This window comes from Microsporum canis, genomic scaffold (assembly GCF_000151145.1).
Source record: "Microsporum canis CBS 113480 supercont1.4 genomic scaffold, whole genome shotgun sequence".
In the NCBI taxonomy this organism is placed as follows: Eukaryota; Fungi; Ascomycota; class Eurotiomycetes; order Onygenales; family Arthrodermataceae; genus Microsporum; species Microsporum canis.
In genome coordinates, this window is record NW_003299166.1 from 2,224,871 (window position 1) to 2,241,160 (window position 16,290).

A 16,290-nucleotide genomic window follows, 5' to 3' on the forward strand; every position below is an offset into this window, starting at 1 on the left:
TTCTCGTCAGACAATGTTTTACAGTCCATCGAGCCTGGAAATCTCTTCCTTTGAGTCTCCAGTCACCTCTTATGTTCTTTGATTCACAGGCTCCAGATCTGTTTGTTTCTCTTTTTCCTCCCTCGACCAGCCGCTAGCAAGTCAAACGCCCCAGTTGCGCCTCACTTTCCGCCCTCCCTCTTCCTCTCGACTTCGCAAGCTTCTCCATTCTCATCCAAACGGTATTATACTGATATTATATGCCCTCACATGCTTCTTCCCCTCAGAGGTTACTAGCTCCCAAAGATAAATACCTCCAGACGAGCCGCGGGACCTCCGCGACTACGCTCTGCGTCGCTAATCTCAATTCCGCATCTGTCAAGCCTGGTCTTAACCTCAAGTGAGATCCTATAGCTGGTTGAAAGACTATAGCAGCGTATATGTTCATACTGAGAGTGTGATACCTCACTATCTCGTTACTTGACTATTCCCGCGATCTGAAAAGATTTTTTTTCCCCCTTGGTGTTGACCGGTGGACCAGACAGGTGAGATTTTCTCCTCTTCTTTCAATATAGCTCTCTACCCAGTGCCTCCCCTTCTGCATGGCACCATCATATATTTGATTCTGGAGTTATTTCGCTAACATTTGTGTTTGTCTCGATAGTCCATCCTTCTCATACCTGCAAAAAGTATTTTGACGCTTATCGTAAACGAGCGTTTAGTCCTACGGCGGAAGAACCGACAACGTACAGGCGATGGCATATCCTGCAGCTGCTCCGGCATCGCCCATGGCCGCTGCCGGGCCCTCGACAGCTCGTTACACCGATACCCCGCCACCGGGCCAATTTCCACTTTCCAAGCGAGATAAACGACGAAATGCCCTCCAGGATAGAGTTAACGAGTTGAAGGAAGCCTTTGGGAACAACAGAGACTATCACTTCCGACAGAGGGTGCATGAACTTCAGAATGAGATGGCGTTGATCTCTAACGCTCAGATCTATGAAGACTGGCCCATCAGTGACTCGCCAGAGGACGTTGCGAAGCAGTTGACACAGTTGGCTGCCAATGGGCAGATTACTTCCGACACCCCTATCTCCGGGAGATGGTATTCCAACTTTGTTCAGGAGATAAACCGGAGTAAGGAAGAGAGAGATGCAGAATTAACTGTTATGATGGTAAGTTCCACCAACATGAATCACTTTTTTCGCTTTGATTGGGTATTATCATGTAGTGGTGCCGCTTTCTGACGCCTGGCCGTTTTATAGAACCGACATCGTGACTGTTTAAACCGAATTAAACAAGAACGTGATTTTCGAATCCAGCTCGCCGCCGAGGAGTGCAAGAGACTCACGGAAACCATCCGCGAACGACTAGTTCAATCAGTCTCCCACCGAAAAAACCGCCTTATGCGAGAGAAAGAGCAGCTGGATGTTGCTGATACTAATGCGTTGCTTCTACACCCCAATCAGTTCAGTATAGCCAATCCGGGTAGCCCCGGTGGTATCCAGGGCAATCGGAAGACGAGACACACGCGACATAGGATCGATGCGGACGACATTGGTGGCGGAATTATCAGCGAGCCGATTAATAAACGGAAGAGAAAGGCTATAGATGAAGAATTTGGCGCTTCTCCTAACCCCGAGGGGCTTTCGACTCCTGCAGACCGGGCAAAGTCAAGGATGTCTCAGCAACAAAACGCAGCAGCATACAGCATCCTATCCCTATTTACTGAGAAGGAGTTGGCAATGCATAGCAATGCCGCTCACGTGGCCGCAGTCCACTTTCTCTCTGCTTCTAAACGTGCCAAACAAGCAAGCCAGAACGCAAACGGACAGTCTATCGACAAGGATGACATACCAGGCTCTGGCGATGCAAGTAGCCAGGAAGATGCCACACCTGGGGCAGCCGAAATGGAACGCTCAGCTAGTCAGAACGTACACGCAACTCGCTCGACACGCACCAATGGCACCGGTGCCCTAAACCTTCTCGGAGAATTAACGGAAAAGAACTCTACTCGCACAAACCTTCCATACTATATCCTTGGTAGCTATCACCAGCGACCGAACGGATCATCGAGTGCCCCCACCCCACCCGCTCTCATGCCGGAAGAGATTGAGGACGACCTAGCACGTATCGAGCGACTGAGCAACACAAAACCCCCAGGATGGGCCGATAACCGTTTGATCAACAACTTGTTGACTACTCTTATGGGTACAGATGATGAGCAACCTACTCGCCATTCCAACCCGCCAAGAATAGGCTCGTTGCATCCAGACTTCCCTCCCACCATGGACGTTCATCTTGTCCGGGCAGCCCCTCGAAAGTCATGATTCCGTAGGGTTGCTCGACGATCGAACGGACGGGTATAATCATAGGTGTTTTTTCTTCTCTTTTCTTTCTTTCTCAATGGGCTGGTGGCATAATTCAAGTGATATAGGCGTTGCACAAACATTCTCACTACAGGCGGAAATCTCTTTTCATTTCATTGGCTCCCCCATTCTTTCTTGCTTTTTTTTTTTTTTTTGAATTTTGGCCGTGGGCATGTACAAGAGCGCGGTTGGGTAGAACATTGGCTTCACCTGCATTGTACATGGGAGCCATGCGGCATAGCAAATCACACGATGGGCGATTATTGTTATTAAAGGGCAAAGGGGGTCGTTACACTTGCCTCCAGTGTTGGCGTTCGACCCCTTTGCTTAAGCGATCAGTCTTGTGTCTCTTTTGGCGTAATAACCTGCATGAGTTTTATCAAAAACATTCTTTTGTCGTTTCTCGGGTTGACTGTATCTTCCGTTTGCCTTTGTACGTGTACTCTGGTTCTGCAAGAACCCTGTTAGTTAATTTCATTGATGTCTGATTTATATTGGCTTGTGTACTCCGTACATAACCCTGTACTCGTACCCCGGACTTCCGACAGTCACCAACATAAATATCGATATATATCGTGCATACAACTATTGAGTATCGATGCAGAGTCACTTCTTGGCATGTGCACATGCGAAGCGCATGGGTGTTTCTTAATGCGGCCAGTAAGCCAGTATGAATGTCTGCCTATTGGATATCCGTAAAGCGGCCGGGTACGCTGGTAGATAGACGAGGTATAGCGACAGGAAGAATGTATATATGTAGGGCATCTATTCACTCTCGTTCCACCAGATTTTGGTCTTCAACTCCGAACAGCAATACTTCAATTCCTTGTTAACTGGTGCTCTCTTTGCCTTGACCGCTACTCACCTGCATAATTGGCCATGTCCGCTACCGCCACCACCACCACCACACCCGATACGAAGGTTGTTCTCGAGAACGATGCCGATTTTATACCCCGTGGCGATGTCGAGGCATCTATGCAATTCTTTGACTACCCCGAAGATGGATCGGCACCATTCAACCTCATGGAGGGACATTTGAAGAGTGGAACAAAGCCCAACTACCCCCTGAACTTCCATAAGATTTCTATAACCGACATCCGTGGCCACGAGTCAGAATACTTGCTTGAGAGAGATGGCTTTCAAGGAATACCAAATGTCCCATCAGCTGCAGACCCTTCTTTTACTGATGAGGAAAACATCAAGTCTGTCTGGTATCCCGAAGTCGAGGAATTCGTCCGTAACCTCATACCCGATGCCAAACGAGTATTTGTATTCAATCATATTGTCCGCCTCTCCAAACCAGGCGCTGACAACTTTCCAATAACCAGCGCTCATGTGGACCAAACGCCTCTGTCCACCCAGGCAGCCATGGGCCTCTTTTTCCCACCAGAGGAAGTAGCAGAGCTTCTCAAAGATCGATATCGGGTCCTCAACGTCTGGCGGCCAATAAACGGGCCCGTCCAATCAAACCCATTGGCTGTTGCTTTACCATCATCGGTGCCGGATGACGACCTAGTGCGCATTGAACTTCGCTATCCCGAATATAGTAGTGAGACCCAGATGCTCAAATACAACCCAGCGCATAAATGGTACTATTGGTCCAGAATGACAAATGAAGACAGGTTGCTATTCATGATTATAGACAACAAGGAGGACGCAGTAGCAAAGAGAGTGGCACATTCGTCGTTCATTGACCCTCGAATTCCGGTTGGAGCAAAGGGCCGCGATAGCATTGAGACAAGGGTGTTTGTCTTTGGCTAGTCCTTTCATATCATGTGTTGGATACACACAGTCAGAAGCTTATTACCTTGTCATATAGGCTTTGTATATCGTTGAGTATGAGCGTATAACACTACACCCTGTCCTGATGTGTTTTTTATATTCTGGCATTTTGATAAAGACGAAGTCGTGGAAATAAGGTCAGTCACGTGAAGGTGTTTATATGGTGACTAAGCATATATAACAGTCTTTCAGTAGGTAAGACGCTTTAAGGAAGACGACGTTGTATATCCTCCCCGCCATAGAGCCGAAGGAGTCTCTCGTCAATTTATGACCCAGCATACCTGTAGACATTTGGATCAATAGCTCCACTTGGTATTCCCAACCCCTCTCACTCTTCCGAATCTTCATTTCGAACATCGTCCGGCTTTAATCCTTTCCGCAGAAATAACCTTGGGTGAATACGCGGCGGGAAGTTTGGCATCGGACGGTGCCCAGTCTCCTCTTGCACGCCTTTCCTTAGCCATTCAGAGTTGAAATTCGTTTCGACTTCAGTGATTGTTTCCCTCAAGTTCGTTGGCTTGTTGGGATCTCCCCTAGGACAGTAGCATTCTGGGAGTTCCACTTCTTCAGAAACAGCTTTTTTTACCGGCTTGAGTATGATAGGAAGCCCTTCGCAAGGCATCGGCTCCTCAGGATGTACGTCGGATTTGGCGTAGAACAAATTCCGCTTATTTCGAACGGCGGGGACGAAGATATACAGGTCTGTTAGCACAGGAAAACGCATGCACAAATTGCTAACAGTGTATATCCAGCGGTGTCGTTCGCTCTCGTAACGGAAAGAGTATGTGTGATGAAACAAAGACCACTCCACCGCAAGATGCCTAATGCGTGTGCAGCTACCCCGGTTGCCTATGAGTGACCACTCTCTGTTATGCACATCTGCGTATACCTCATTCAGGAACACAATATCAGACGAGAAATTAAACCAGATTTTCTGGGGAGTCTCCTGGGAATGATGGAACCAGACTGTCGAGAAACCACCAAGCCGGAGAGCGACTTCACGCGATCCCGAGCACGCAGCGAGTATGCCTGGAGCAGACACTTGTGTCCTCGCCCAAGGAAACACCACACGATAGCCATGCGAGTAGGGCTTTCTGATCCATGAATAGTCACCTATCCGTCTGTTTCCACTCTTGTCCTTGGCTTCGCCATTCTCATCATACTCCACTTCGTTGGCCTCCATGATCCCTGTGTATCTTCGTTTTGCGTTGGCTTCGATAACTTGCGGCGCTGATAGATGGTAGGCTGCTTCCCAGATCATTACCTGCAGTTCCACCGGGAGCTTCCCGAACTGGGGGAATAGTGCTTGCATCGTGGCGAAGGGGAGAGTATCGATGCTGTCAAACGCGATGTCTTATGTTTAGGAGTATTGAGGGGGTGATTTATATGTTGCCTGGCGCTAGTGAAATTAAGTTTAGGAAACTTATATTCAGAGGTTTTAATACAGAATACGAACAGTTAACCCCGACTAAAAAAGCCCGTAGATGAAGCACAAAGACATAGAACTCTAAATTTTATAAAATAACGTTGATTTAATGTACAAACTGAAACGTATTGTCATGGCTGTTGTCTTCTTCCAGTAGACTAAATGCATGAAACAGGAACTCAATCAGGAATCCCGGAAATCGAGACCAGAGACGGGAATAAAGAAAAGGAATGTTATTTTGGGCTCAGTAAGCAGAGTCGCCTAGTAAGACAAATAGAACTATTAAAGGTCGAGCTAGGCCAAAAAAAAAAAAGGAAAAACAAGACATTGACAAAGACATGAGATAGAGAGAGAGTAGTGAACATATAATAGAGAATTGGCGAGTTGCGCCAGGCAATTATATACCTCTAAGGATTAGGTATCTAGAGAGCGAACTGAAGCATGCCGACAATAGCGGTCATACCCATCATGATCCATCGAGAGGAGAGGGCCTCCAGGCTAGAAGCAGCACCGATGTAGGGCTCGGTGGTAGAAGTGGGGCGTGGTATAGCACCGGTCTGGGAAATGGTCATGAAGCCAGTGCTGGCGTATGGTGGAGAGCCACCAGGAGCCTGGCTACCGGGGACCTGGGTTGGGGAGACACCGCCATCAGTGGTGGTAGTGGCAGGAGCTGGGCCAGGAGCCAAGATGACACTTGGGTTAGGGCCGGTTCCAGTGGTGAAACTAATCTGTGGGATGGTGATAGTAGTGCTAGTGCTAGTGACGCCGCCGTTGGTATCAGTGATGATATGTGGGACCTCAATGGTGGTCTGTGGCATAGTAGTAGGAGCTGGGCCACCGGGGACAGAGGTTGGAGGAGCTGGGCCGAGAGTGATGCTTGGTGGGATGGCAGTAACGATACCAGGGTTCTTGGGAATGTGTGCAGCACAGATGGCAGTGAAGTAAGTAAGAGCGGACTGGACCTCAGCTTCAGAAGATCCCCAGGCTCGGATACACTGGATGACCTTGTCGGTGAACTCAGAGGATGGGCAGAAGCAGCTGATGTCGCTGTTAGAGCTGCACTTGGGGATGGTAATCCAGGTGTTCAAGCACTTAGGAACGACAGGTGGGCATGGAGCTGGTGGCTGAGGAGCTGGGGCACCTGGAGCAGGGACAGATCCAGTGGGGGCAGGGCCAGATGAGGCAGGGGCTCCAGGAGTGCTCTGGGTTGGCTCGACACCAGAAGTGGAACCTGGAGCACCGCCAGTTGGGACAGGGACACCCTCGGTTGGCACTGGAACACCATCAGTTGGAACCGGGACACCACCGGTCTGAGTCAAGGTAACTGGGCAGATGGTGGTGGAGATAGCAATGGTAGAAGTAACAATGGCGGTAGAACCAGCAGGGCAGTCGGGGGTTCCTGGTGGGCAGCTAGTAATAGTAACCATGGAAGTAGTGTAAACGGTCGAGGTGGACTCAGTAACATAGGTGGTTGGAACTGGGACGGGGGCGCCAGGAGTGCTCTCAGTTGGCTCAACACCAGAAGTAGATCCTGGAGCACCGCCTGTTGGAACTGGGACGCCTGTCTCGGTTGGGACACCTCCACTTGGAACTGGAGTAGCGTCAGTTGGAACTGGGACACCACCAGTCTGGGTCAGGGTAACTGGGCAGATAGTGGTGGAAATTGGTATGATGGAGGTGACAATGACAGTAGAGTCAGATGGGCAGCTTGGAGCACCAGGGGCACAGCTGGTCACAGTCATCTCAGAAGTGCTGTATACGGTGGAAGTAGATGAGGTAACTATGGTGGTGGGGGCAGGGGCAGTAGGAGCTGGAGTGCTTTCAGTTGGGTTGACAGTCTCAGATGGGATACCAGTTTGGCCGGGGATACCACCGGACTGGCTTGAGCCTGGAACTTCGGTGGTTGGAACTGGGGTCTCGCCGGGAATACCACCAGATTGGCTTGAGCTTGGCTCATCGGTAGGAACAGGGACGGGTTCAGTGTCAGTAACTGGGCAGACAGTAGTAGAGATTGGGATCTCGGTGGTGACAACAACGGTGGAGCTGGCAGGGCAGTTGGTGACTTCAGGGCCGCAGCTGGTGATGGTAATTTGGGAAGTGCTGTAAACGGTGGAAGTCGTCAAAGAAGGAGCTGGGCCAGTTGGGGCTGGGCCGGTAGGAACACCGCCGGTTGGGATACCACCAGTTGGGATACCACCGGTTGGAATACCGCCAGTAGGGATAGGGCCAGTTGGGTATGGGGGAACTGGAACAGATTGAGACGGGTTGACGGTGCTGGTCTGCTGTGGTGGTGCAGGGAGAGAGATGGTTGGTGGCATAGATGGTGGACCACAGTTGAACTCGATTTTGTGAATAGCGATCTTGCAGACCTTGACTTTGTTGTATGTTGGGAGGAAGAAACGAATGGCGGTGGCACCACCACACTGGGTGTTGCGGATGACGGTGCCCTCAGGTCCACATGTTTGGACGTCCTTGCAAATGGAGCCATCAGGCATGTCGTAGGCGAAGGTAACATCGACTTTGACCTCAGCAGTTACCTCAAAAGTCTTAACGGAGAATCCAGACTTGCCCTTAAGGCTAATCTGGGGGACGCTATCATCGACATCACATCCAAGCTGAGCGACGATGCATTTCTTCTGGAAATTGGATTTCCAGCCGGGTTTGATGAAGTCGGAAGTGCAAGTCCAACCACGGAAGTTGAAACCCTCATAGAGATCAATGGCTCCCTCAAGAAGACCAGACCAGCTGAAACCAGCTTCCTGGCTGGGGGTACATTCGTTATCACAGTTGTCTGGGATGGGGAAGCAAGTTCCAGGACCCCACCACTATCGCTTTGTTAGCTGGTTGTGACGATGGATAGATAGGTAGGAATTAGAGAAACTTACGCCGCCGCCAATGCCTCCGCCAATTCCACCTCCAATGCCGCCGCCAATGCCTCCACCGATTCCACCGCCGATGCCGCCGTGGCCACCACCAATGATACCACCACCGATACCACCGTGACCACCGCCGATAATGCCACCACCGATGCCACCACCAATGATGCCGCCGCCAATGATTCCACCACCGATGCCGCCATGGCCACCTCCCTTTCCACCACCACCGATAATGATGCCACCGCTTCCGCCGCCGCCGATGCCGCCGCCAACACCTCCATGGCCGCCTCCAATGACGCCGCCGCCGATGCCACCGCCAACACCTCCATGGCCGCCTCCAATGACACCGCCGCCGATGCCACCGCCGATGCCACCGCCAATGCCGCCGCCGACGCCGCCATGGCCTCCGCCGCCAACATGACCGTCTCCATCTCCTCCACCACCAATGATGATGCCACCGCTTCCGCCGCCGCCGATGCCACCACCGACGCCGCCATGGCCTCCGCCGATGACACCTCCGCCGATGCCACCGCCAATGCCACCGCCGACACCGCCATGACCTCCGCCGCCAACATGACCGTCTCCCTCTCCACCGCCACCAATGATGATGCCACCGCTTCCGCCGCCGCCGATGCCGCCGCCAACACCACCATGGCCTCCGCCAATGACACCACCACCGATGCCGCCTCCAATCTCACCACCGATGCCGCCTCCAATCTCACCACCAACGTGGCCGCCTCCCTTGCCGCCTCCGCCGATGATGATTCCACCGCTTCCACCACCGCTGCCGCCGCCGATGACACCACCACCGATGCCACCGCCGACACTGCCACCTCCTCCAACGTGGCCGCCAACGCTTCCGCCAACGCTTCCTCCAATGCTTCCGCCGACGCTTCCGCCAACACTACCACCAGCACCACCAGGTATATAGGTAGCGCCGGCCTGTTGGGCCAACAGGAGCGCGAAGGCTCTAGCTGTAGTCTTCATAGCGGTAGGAAGGTAAAATATGTGTAGTGAATGTATGAATCAAATGTAAATGATTGGATCCCGAAGGAAAGAGTCAAACGAGAGACGGCACTAATGTAATTCGAGCCAGCGATATTAAGATTAGAGTAATAATAAGGGATGGTAGTTATTATATCTCTATAATGGTAGAGATATAAAGAGCCTCAATCAAACGAGGAAAGCAAAATAAAGAGTGTGATTAATGGGGAGGAAGGGGGGAAGAGAAAGAGACAAGAAAAGGATGATGGGAAGGGAATGAGAGATCAAAGGGGGACTTTGAAGGACATTTAATATGTCACCAGCCCAACTATACAAAGCGCGAAGCATGTTATCTTCCCGCCCTTTCGTTTCGCATTGAAAAGAACGCCGCCGCCCATAGGGTGCTAGCGACGAGGGTTGCCACAGCTAAGGGAAAAGGGATGCAGGTTCCCCACTGGTGCTTTTTCTCTAGGTAGATGGTTTGTTTCGCGCTGCACCTGGCATATCCGGCTCAGTATAGTTGACAAAGCGTTGTGGTAGCCGGCCATTGGAGACCAGAGTTCGCGCCAGAGTGGGCAGACCGACAGGGGAAGCGAGGAGCTTGCATCAGTCTGGATCCCAAGAAGTAAGGTTAAGCTGGACCTATCCTATAAGGGGATGAAGCGCCGGGGTGTTTTGAACCATTCCCAAGGAGGTTAACAGCAAAAGCAAAGAGCACATCCTCCAAACAGGGTGATAACCGCCAGAGGCAAGGAATCTAGAATCAAGGGGGTGTTCTTCTTGGTGTGGATGGTTGCGTGCATTAGCACCCATCCACCGCATAATGTGCAGGGTCAGGGGGGCAGTTTTCTTTCTTTTTTCCCCTTTTTTTCTTCTTCAGAGAACATCCCCCTCCCACTAAATTTAGTATATTTGCATACTCGCCAGACGATTCGCCGAGGGTAAATGCCGTTTCTGGAGGCGCCATTGGTTCAGCTGATACACTGAAACTCTTGAGATATGCATGCGAGCAAAGGCCGCCTTTGAAACCGCCAGATTCGACATCGCCGTCAGAGAAACCCAACTCGTCCCATTATTCATCAGGGAGGTCAACGTTGCATGCACCGTCACGGTGTCTTGCCCTGACATCCATCAGATGTCACGTCTCTGCGTCTTGCTTGCCTGTTGCCGTCGTCGTCGTCGTTGTTGTTGGTTGAGAAGAAGATGAAGTCGAACGAAAGACGTTGAAATTTTCCCCAATCGGGGTTGCTGACTAATAATGTACTTTTTGGTACTTTACTTACTTAATATTTAGTATGCTTATATAAGTATATAAAAGTACTTCCTAACCGCCCAGTTTTATCAAGGTTGAGCTGCAGAGAAAAGAAAAAGAAAAAGAACGTCCAGGAAGGCGAGATAAAGTCGGATACATCGAACGACGAGCTGACGATCCGGCGGCTAGACGACGTTCGATGCCCATCAGAGGCGAACAAGTCGATTGTCACTCCACGATAGCCTTCTATTTTTGCCAACTCCTGCTTCTCCCTCCAGTTTGATTGTGAACCAGGACTGCAACGGGCCTACGGAGTGCATATACGTGCTTGCACAGCTAGATATGCAGCTGCGCTCACGGAATCTCACGGATGACTCTTCTCATTCTCCATGGCTAACTCTTGTTAGCGCCGGACATTCCTCCACCTTACGAAGCTTGATTCTTAACAGGTCTCATTATGAAACTTCGAAGAGGGAAGAAAAAAACTGTCTCTATGCACGGATCCTGTCGACCTCGCCACGCTGGACGGTAGCCTGCATCTTTCTGTCTGTCCGTCCATCAGCGTAGCGCCCAATGCTACCCCAAATTATCTTCCTACGTAAATAGGATGTTGGAGGGAATATCCCAAATGCAAGATGACCGAGAAAGATGGATGATTTGAGAATCATTTGGCACCAGCCCTTTTCTCCATAACTATACTCGCCACGCCAAACGATCGGTCATTGGAATCTCGTATCTTACCAGAGCAGGCATCCTTTTTTTCTCTCTCCACCGCTCCGTGAGGACAACCACTGCAAACCCTGTCAAAGAAGAGGAATATATATGTATTTTACATGGTTAAAGGCCTTCCTAGGTTCATAATTAGACGTTTGAGCCACAGCAAGGGAGAAATCTCGGCCTTGGTAAACAACAGCAACCCTATCCACCACCAAGAGCGTCCTAATAGTTCCTGAAACCCTTCTCCTCTTTTCGCCTCGACATCCATGACTCGGGGTAGATCGATGGGCCCTGGCGAGTGCTGATACTCAGGCTAGCGGTAGTCTTCACGAAAAGATCCAATCCTTCGACTTTTCATATACCGACAGTTCAAGAAAGTACCAAGCTAGGCCTGTTCCTGTTCCCCACGACGGAGTTTCTCCGCTTTGAAAGCATGTTTCGGCTCCGACTACACAGCCTCCTGCAGAGATCACGACATTCTTGCACTTCGTACGCTAACTGACTAGTTACTTGAGTTGTATCGTCAGGAGAGCTTATCAGGCACTCTCTGCTGCTGTTAAGTACATAATCGGACTATTGAATTTTTTTTAAAATTTCACAACCGAGAAGGTCAAGTGAACATCCATGACAGTGGACATGTAGCATGTGGGTGCTATAGCCAAATATACATCCTTGTGAGAAGGGAGATATTATTGTTTCTATATTTCCTTCTGGTGAACCGGTCAGCCGTGCGGAGAAGCTCGCTCAGGAGACTTTATCCGCGTTTACTTGGCAGGGGCATGCCATGCTGGTCAATAATACCCGGCACTCGACTATAACTCCGTCCCAAGATGTTGAAAGGCGTGCAAAATCTTCCCCTACACATGTCACCTGAGCATTCAGTAGATCTCTTGGTCAAATACGGCGACTCATGCTCTTCTGTGTGGACACCTATAGGTAACCATCTTGCAATATATATCTACTACGTAGTACATATATAACTAACGGACCGGGTTCAACTGTGCCGGTGTCCTCCGAGCCCCCGTCCGCTAAGGATATCAGACCCGCCGCCTACTATATATATAATACAAAAATACTGCTTATAAGAGGATGAATTATTAATATTAACATCCTCCGTATAGAGTACATTTATCTCACACTTTATAAATAGGCAAGTCACCTCCTTTCCTGCAACTGAGCGATGCAGTGATAAATGAGAAGGCCTACATATGTCACGGCGCAGTTCTATTCTCGAAATTAGCGGCGTACATACAGAGCTGTCGTCACATGTGATCGACGACTGGGTCATGGATAAATAGCAGCTCCCGGATGTTGTACCTAGTGTCTGAGAGCTCCAGGGATGCCGAATGTTGCACCCGCATCTTCCAATCGGCCTTCAGAACAGTGATTTTTCCGCGGTTCGAGTTCGTGTACTCCGTCAGCAGAGATTTTTTTTTCCCGGCAAAACCCCCCCGAATATTGAGACAGATAAGATTGTGAAATACAAAGGGGCTCTTGGGTGGACATCTCTACAAGACGTGAGTGACGTTTTTCCAATCAGCATTCAGCATCTTCCAACGCAAGGCAGGTTCGTCGTCATCATGACCTGAAAGTGAAGCCAATCAATCAGCTTGCATATGTACTATGTATTGTGGTCGACGTAATGCGGTCTGATAGTACATATTCGCTTGGGAAAGCCAACGCAATGAAAGTGAGAAAAAACTGTTCCTTCAAAGACCGCCATAATATGATTGATGTATCATATCTACCCACGCAAACTCTAGGTCATATGGATCCATCATTTTTGCCAGCCAGTTGGGCCAGTCATCCTGCCAGTCCGATGCATGTGCGGCTACAGTATACTCCCAATAGCTCGGGTACCATCCTGCTTCCTCCCAGTCAATCACTGTGACTTCATACATTCTCTTTCTATTTTTTCCATCTTCACATCCAGTTTTCCTCACGATTATATTCTTGCATTGAAAGTCGGCGTGTGTGAATTTGGGCTCATGTCCATGAAAAGTAGTTGCGAGTGCTCGTCTCATAAAAGCAGCTCTATGTTTCGGCCTGCGAGACGCATAGCTGAGAATCATCCCTTCGTTCAAGTCCTCCTCCGTTTCGAAAGGTCCATTAATTGCTGGATTTGGCTCCATGGTTTCGAACATCAAGCTCTCAAAAGGCCGACGCCCTAAGAAACCGTAGTATCCCGGAGAAGGCAGCGAGCGTAGTTCTGTAAAGTATTGCTTGAGTGTTGCTGCTATATCCTCCTTTTCAGCATCGCTGAGCGTATCCCAGCATGACTTTAACGTCTGGCCCTCGATATATTCCATGACCATGTAGTTCATTTCGCTTTCGGCATCGGCTTGTACAAGGCATATATCTTCGGAACGCTAACATTGGTTGACTCTCTGACAAAAATCGTATTCTGACCCTCGAAGAAAAAGAACTGGGCAGCTGGACCGTACTTTACGGCATATTTATCATCTACCTTGACAATTTTTGTGTCGCCACGTTGTGAGAGAACCGGTGCGCTCTCAATCTGACTCTTGGTTGGAAGAGGTCCAGGGAGATTGGCTGCAGTATATGGAATGCTAACAAGCGTTTCGGTCATGGCAGGCAGTTTTGGGAACTCGGTGTTCAGTGATATCTCAACAACAGGGTACGAAGCTCCTTCAAAAATATACTAAAATTTAGCTAAATACCAAATCATATAGAGCTGAATCCTAAATACCTACAAGTAGCATGACTGGCATTGATCAATGTTTGATGTTGAACAGCGGGGTTGGTTCAACTAGTTAGTAAAATCAGGTGGCGGTCTAACTGTCCGTCTTAATTGGCTTCAAAGGGTTCCAGGGCTAGTTGGTGGTAGATAATAATGGTCAAGTTCTTTCAGGTACTTGTCATGTTGTTTTCAATTTTGTTGGCCGGCTATTGTTTAAAAAAGAAAGAAATATAAAAGTTCCTTGGAGGTGGAGGTAAGTTAACTATGGAATCCCAAACTGCATATGAGCGCCAAATCATTGGATATCTCGGCCCTGTTGAACCAACATAAATGTTCAAGGTCCAAAATTGGGAAACTCCTTTGACTCTCTAGTAACCAACTGTTTCCTAATATCAGTTCTATTGCACGGAACTTGTGGTGTTCACAGAGCAACCGGCGGCAGTGTTAAGTTGTAGAGGGTCAATCCCTCCTCTAAGGATTCATTTCTGGGACGATCATGAATTGATTTCTGTTTGATATCTCATATGTATTCCTCCTTTTACCGTCTTATCCGATTTCCTACTCATATGGAATCCAGTTAGAGTTTAGTTTTTACCTTAGCTCTCACCAAGGATGCATAATATCACTATTTACACAACCCTATGGTGTCTGAAATGTAACCCCCTTTGGTGTTTTGAACACTGTGATCAGACTCCAAAGAAACAACCAGAGACTCCATGGGTATCAAATAGGAATACCCCTAGCATGTTAGCCACTGCTGCACGCACCTCCAGATTCAGATCCAGCCACAGATTCTCCCCGGTTCAACCAAAATACGACGTGAATATCTGATCACCTCCTGGTCCAAACGACCGCTCGAAAGACAAAACATAAGCGGGCTAAACGTTCGAGGAGCCGAAGTTTTACTTTGCCGCGGGCGTTACATCGCCTATATATATCCGTCTACTCCATATCAACGAAGCTCGTTAGCTGTAGCATTGCAACCCAACTAGTTTATCTAGTTACCGAAACCCACAAGGGGGTCAGACAAGCGTAGTAACCAACGCCGAGAGCTAGATCGGCCTAGAGTGCGTCCTCTGTAGCGTTTACCTTGGGGAACAGCTAGTAGTTAGGCTAGTCTCTTAACCTCGGAGCTCCAACATGGGTGTGTATCAACTATCCCATCCCATCAAGCTCCAGATACCGATCAAGAAACACAGCATAGCCACTCTAAAAGGCAATTCTTGCTTTCGTTCCCGTTTCGTTCCTGCGCTCGAGGGAATTAACCGATGGATCTGATAGGTATGGAAGTAGAATAAGTTCACCCTTCGGTCAAAAGGACGCGTTTACATGCGCAATGGGCTCAAAGACTAGTAAGAGACTATATCGAAGGGTTCGGCATGATAGGTCGGGATAGCGAGGATATTGGCGACAAGGTAATGGATAACAAAGGCCTTTTGCTTCTTTTCTAGCTCGAGTTTGGACCGTCTGTGGGCAGAAGCGATGTGGCATACATATAGTAGAGCTGTGAACAGGGGATGGGGAGGATGAACGGAGGTTTTGCTTATGCTCCTTTTGATAATCCGGGGAATCGAGACGGGTTCGTCATGCGCCATAAGAAGTTAGTCGAGAAGAGAACTATCATCTTCTCCATTGATAAGATCAACCTTGAGCCGAAAGAAGGGAGAAGGCCAGTGACAAGGGCAAGGGCGCGAAAAAAAATGTATTAAAAAAGAGCTAAACAAAGGTCCTATATCGAACAGGAAGATCGAACATCGAAGAAAAGAAGATAGCGACAAACAGTAAGCGAGACTTCATACACTTTTTGATCAAAAACAGAATCCAGACATATTTGCTTTTGGGACCTTTTCCTTTCCAGCTTCCCTCATACGTATACCCGACTTGGTCGGTCACACACGAGGTGCTCGGCACATACACACACAAGATTCACTGATGAAGTATACACACACGAAGACAACAATCACAGCACAACCATATATCCTCGAGAGGGGGAATAAATAATGATAGACATGCTCTTTGCGTTTATACCGTTGGTATGTGCTTTTGGTTCATTAGGGCATTCACAATAGGAAGACACAAGATGCAGACAGATAAAAAGGAACGCAAAGAAGACGAAGGATATGGAGGTGTGGCTCCTGAGTTCATTATCATAGAACGTGATATGATATGACTGCAAGGGAAGAGAGGTGAGAAAGGAGGAGTGA

The 16,290-nt window shown here is 49.1% G+C and overlaps 5 protein-coding genes across 5 annotated transcripts; 2 read left to right on the plus strand and 3 right to left on the minus strand.

The window, feature by feature from the left end:
- Positions 1 to 734: 734 nt before the first annotated feature.
- On the plus strand, positions 735 to 2,309 carry MCYG_04807 (conserved hypothetical protein; the record flags this gene model as incomplete). The annotated part of the gene is made up of 2 exons (XM_002847024.1): positions 735 to 1,154; positions 1,245 to 2,309. 2 exons carry the CDS (start codon positions 735 to 737, stop codon positions 2,307 to 2,309), a joined length of 1,485 nt encoding a protein of 494 aa, XP_002847070.1.
- A 906-nt stretch (positions 2,310 to 3,215) lies between these two features.
- Positions 3,216 to 4,109, plus strand: MCYG_04808 (conserved hypothetical protein; the record flags this gene model as incomplete). The annotated part of the gene is made up of 1 exon (XM_002847025.1): positions 3,216 to 4,109. One exon carries the CDS (start codon positions 3,228 to 3,230, stop codon positions 4,107 to 4,109), a length of 882 nt encoding a protein of 293 aa, XP_002847071.1.
- Positions 4,110 to 4,458: 349 nt separating this feature from the next.
- On the minus strand, positions 4,459 to 5,442 carry MCYG_04809 (uncharacterized protein; the record flags this gene model as incomplete). The annotated part of the gene is made up of 1 exon (XM_002847026.1): positions 4,459 to 5,442. The coding sequence occupies one exon, from the start codon at positions 5,440 to 5,442 to the stop codon at positions 4,459 to 4,461; it is 984 nt and encodes a 327-aa protein (XP_002847072.1).
- A 536-nt stretch (positions 5,443 to 5,978) lies between these two features.
- On the minus strand, positions 5,979 to 9,419 carry MCYG_04810 (extracellular serine-threonine rich protein; the record flags this gene model as incomplete). The annotated part of the gene is made up of 3 exons (XM_002847027.1): positions 5,979 to 7,099; positions 7,487 to 8,381; positions 8,442 to 9,419. The coding sequence occupies 3 exons, from the start codon at positions 9,417 to 9,419 to the stop codon at positions 5,979 to 5,981; spliced, it is 2,994 nt and encodes a 997-aa protein (XP_002847073.1).
- Positions 9,420 to 13,094: 3,675 nt separating this feature from the next.
- Positions 13,095 to 14,117, minus strand: MCYG_04811 (phosphotransferase family protein; the record flags this gene model as incomplete). The annotated part of the gene is made up of 3 exons (XM_002847028.1): positions 13,095 to 13,754; positions 13,778 to 14,047; positions 14,100 to 14,117. The coding sequence occupies 3 exons, from the start codon at positions 14,115 to 14,117 to the stop codon at positions 13,095 to 13,097; spliced, it is 948 nt and encodes a 315-aa protein (XP_002847074.1).
- Positions 14,118 to 16,290: the final 2,173 nt, after the last annotated feature.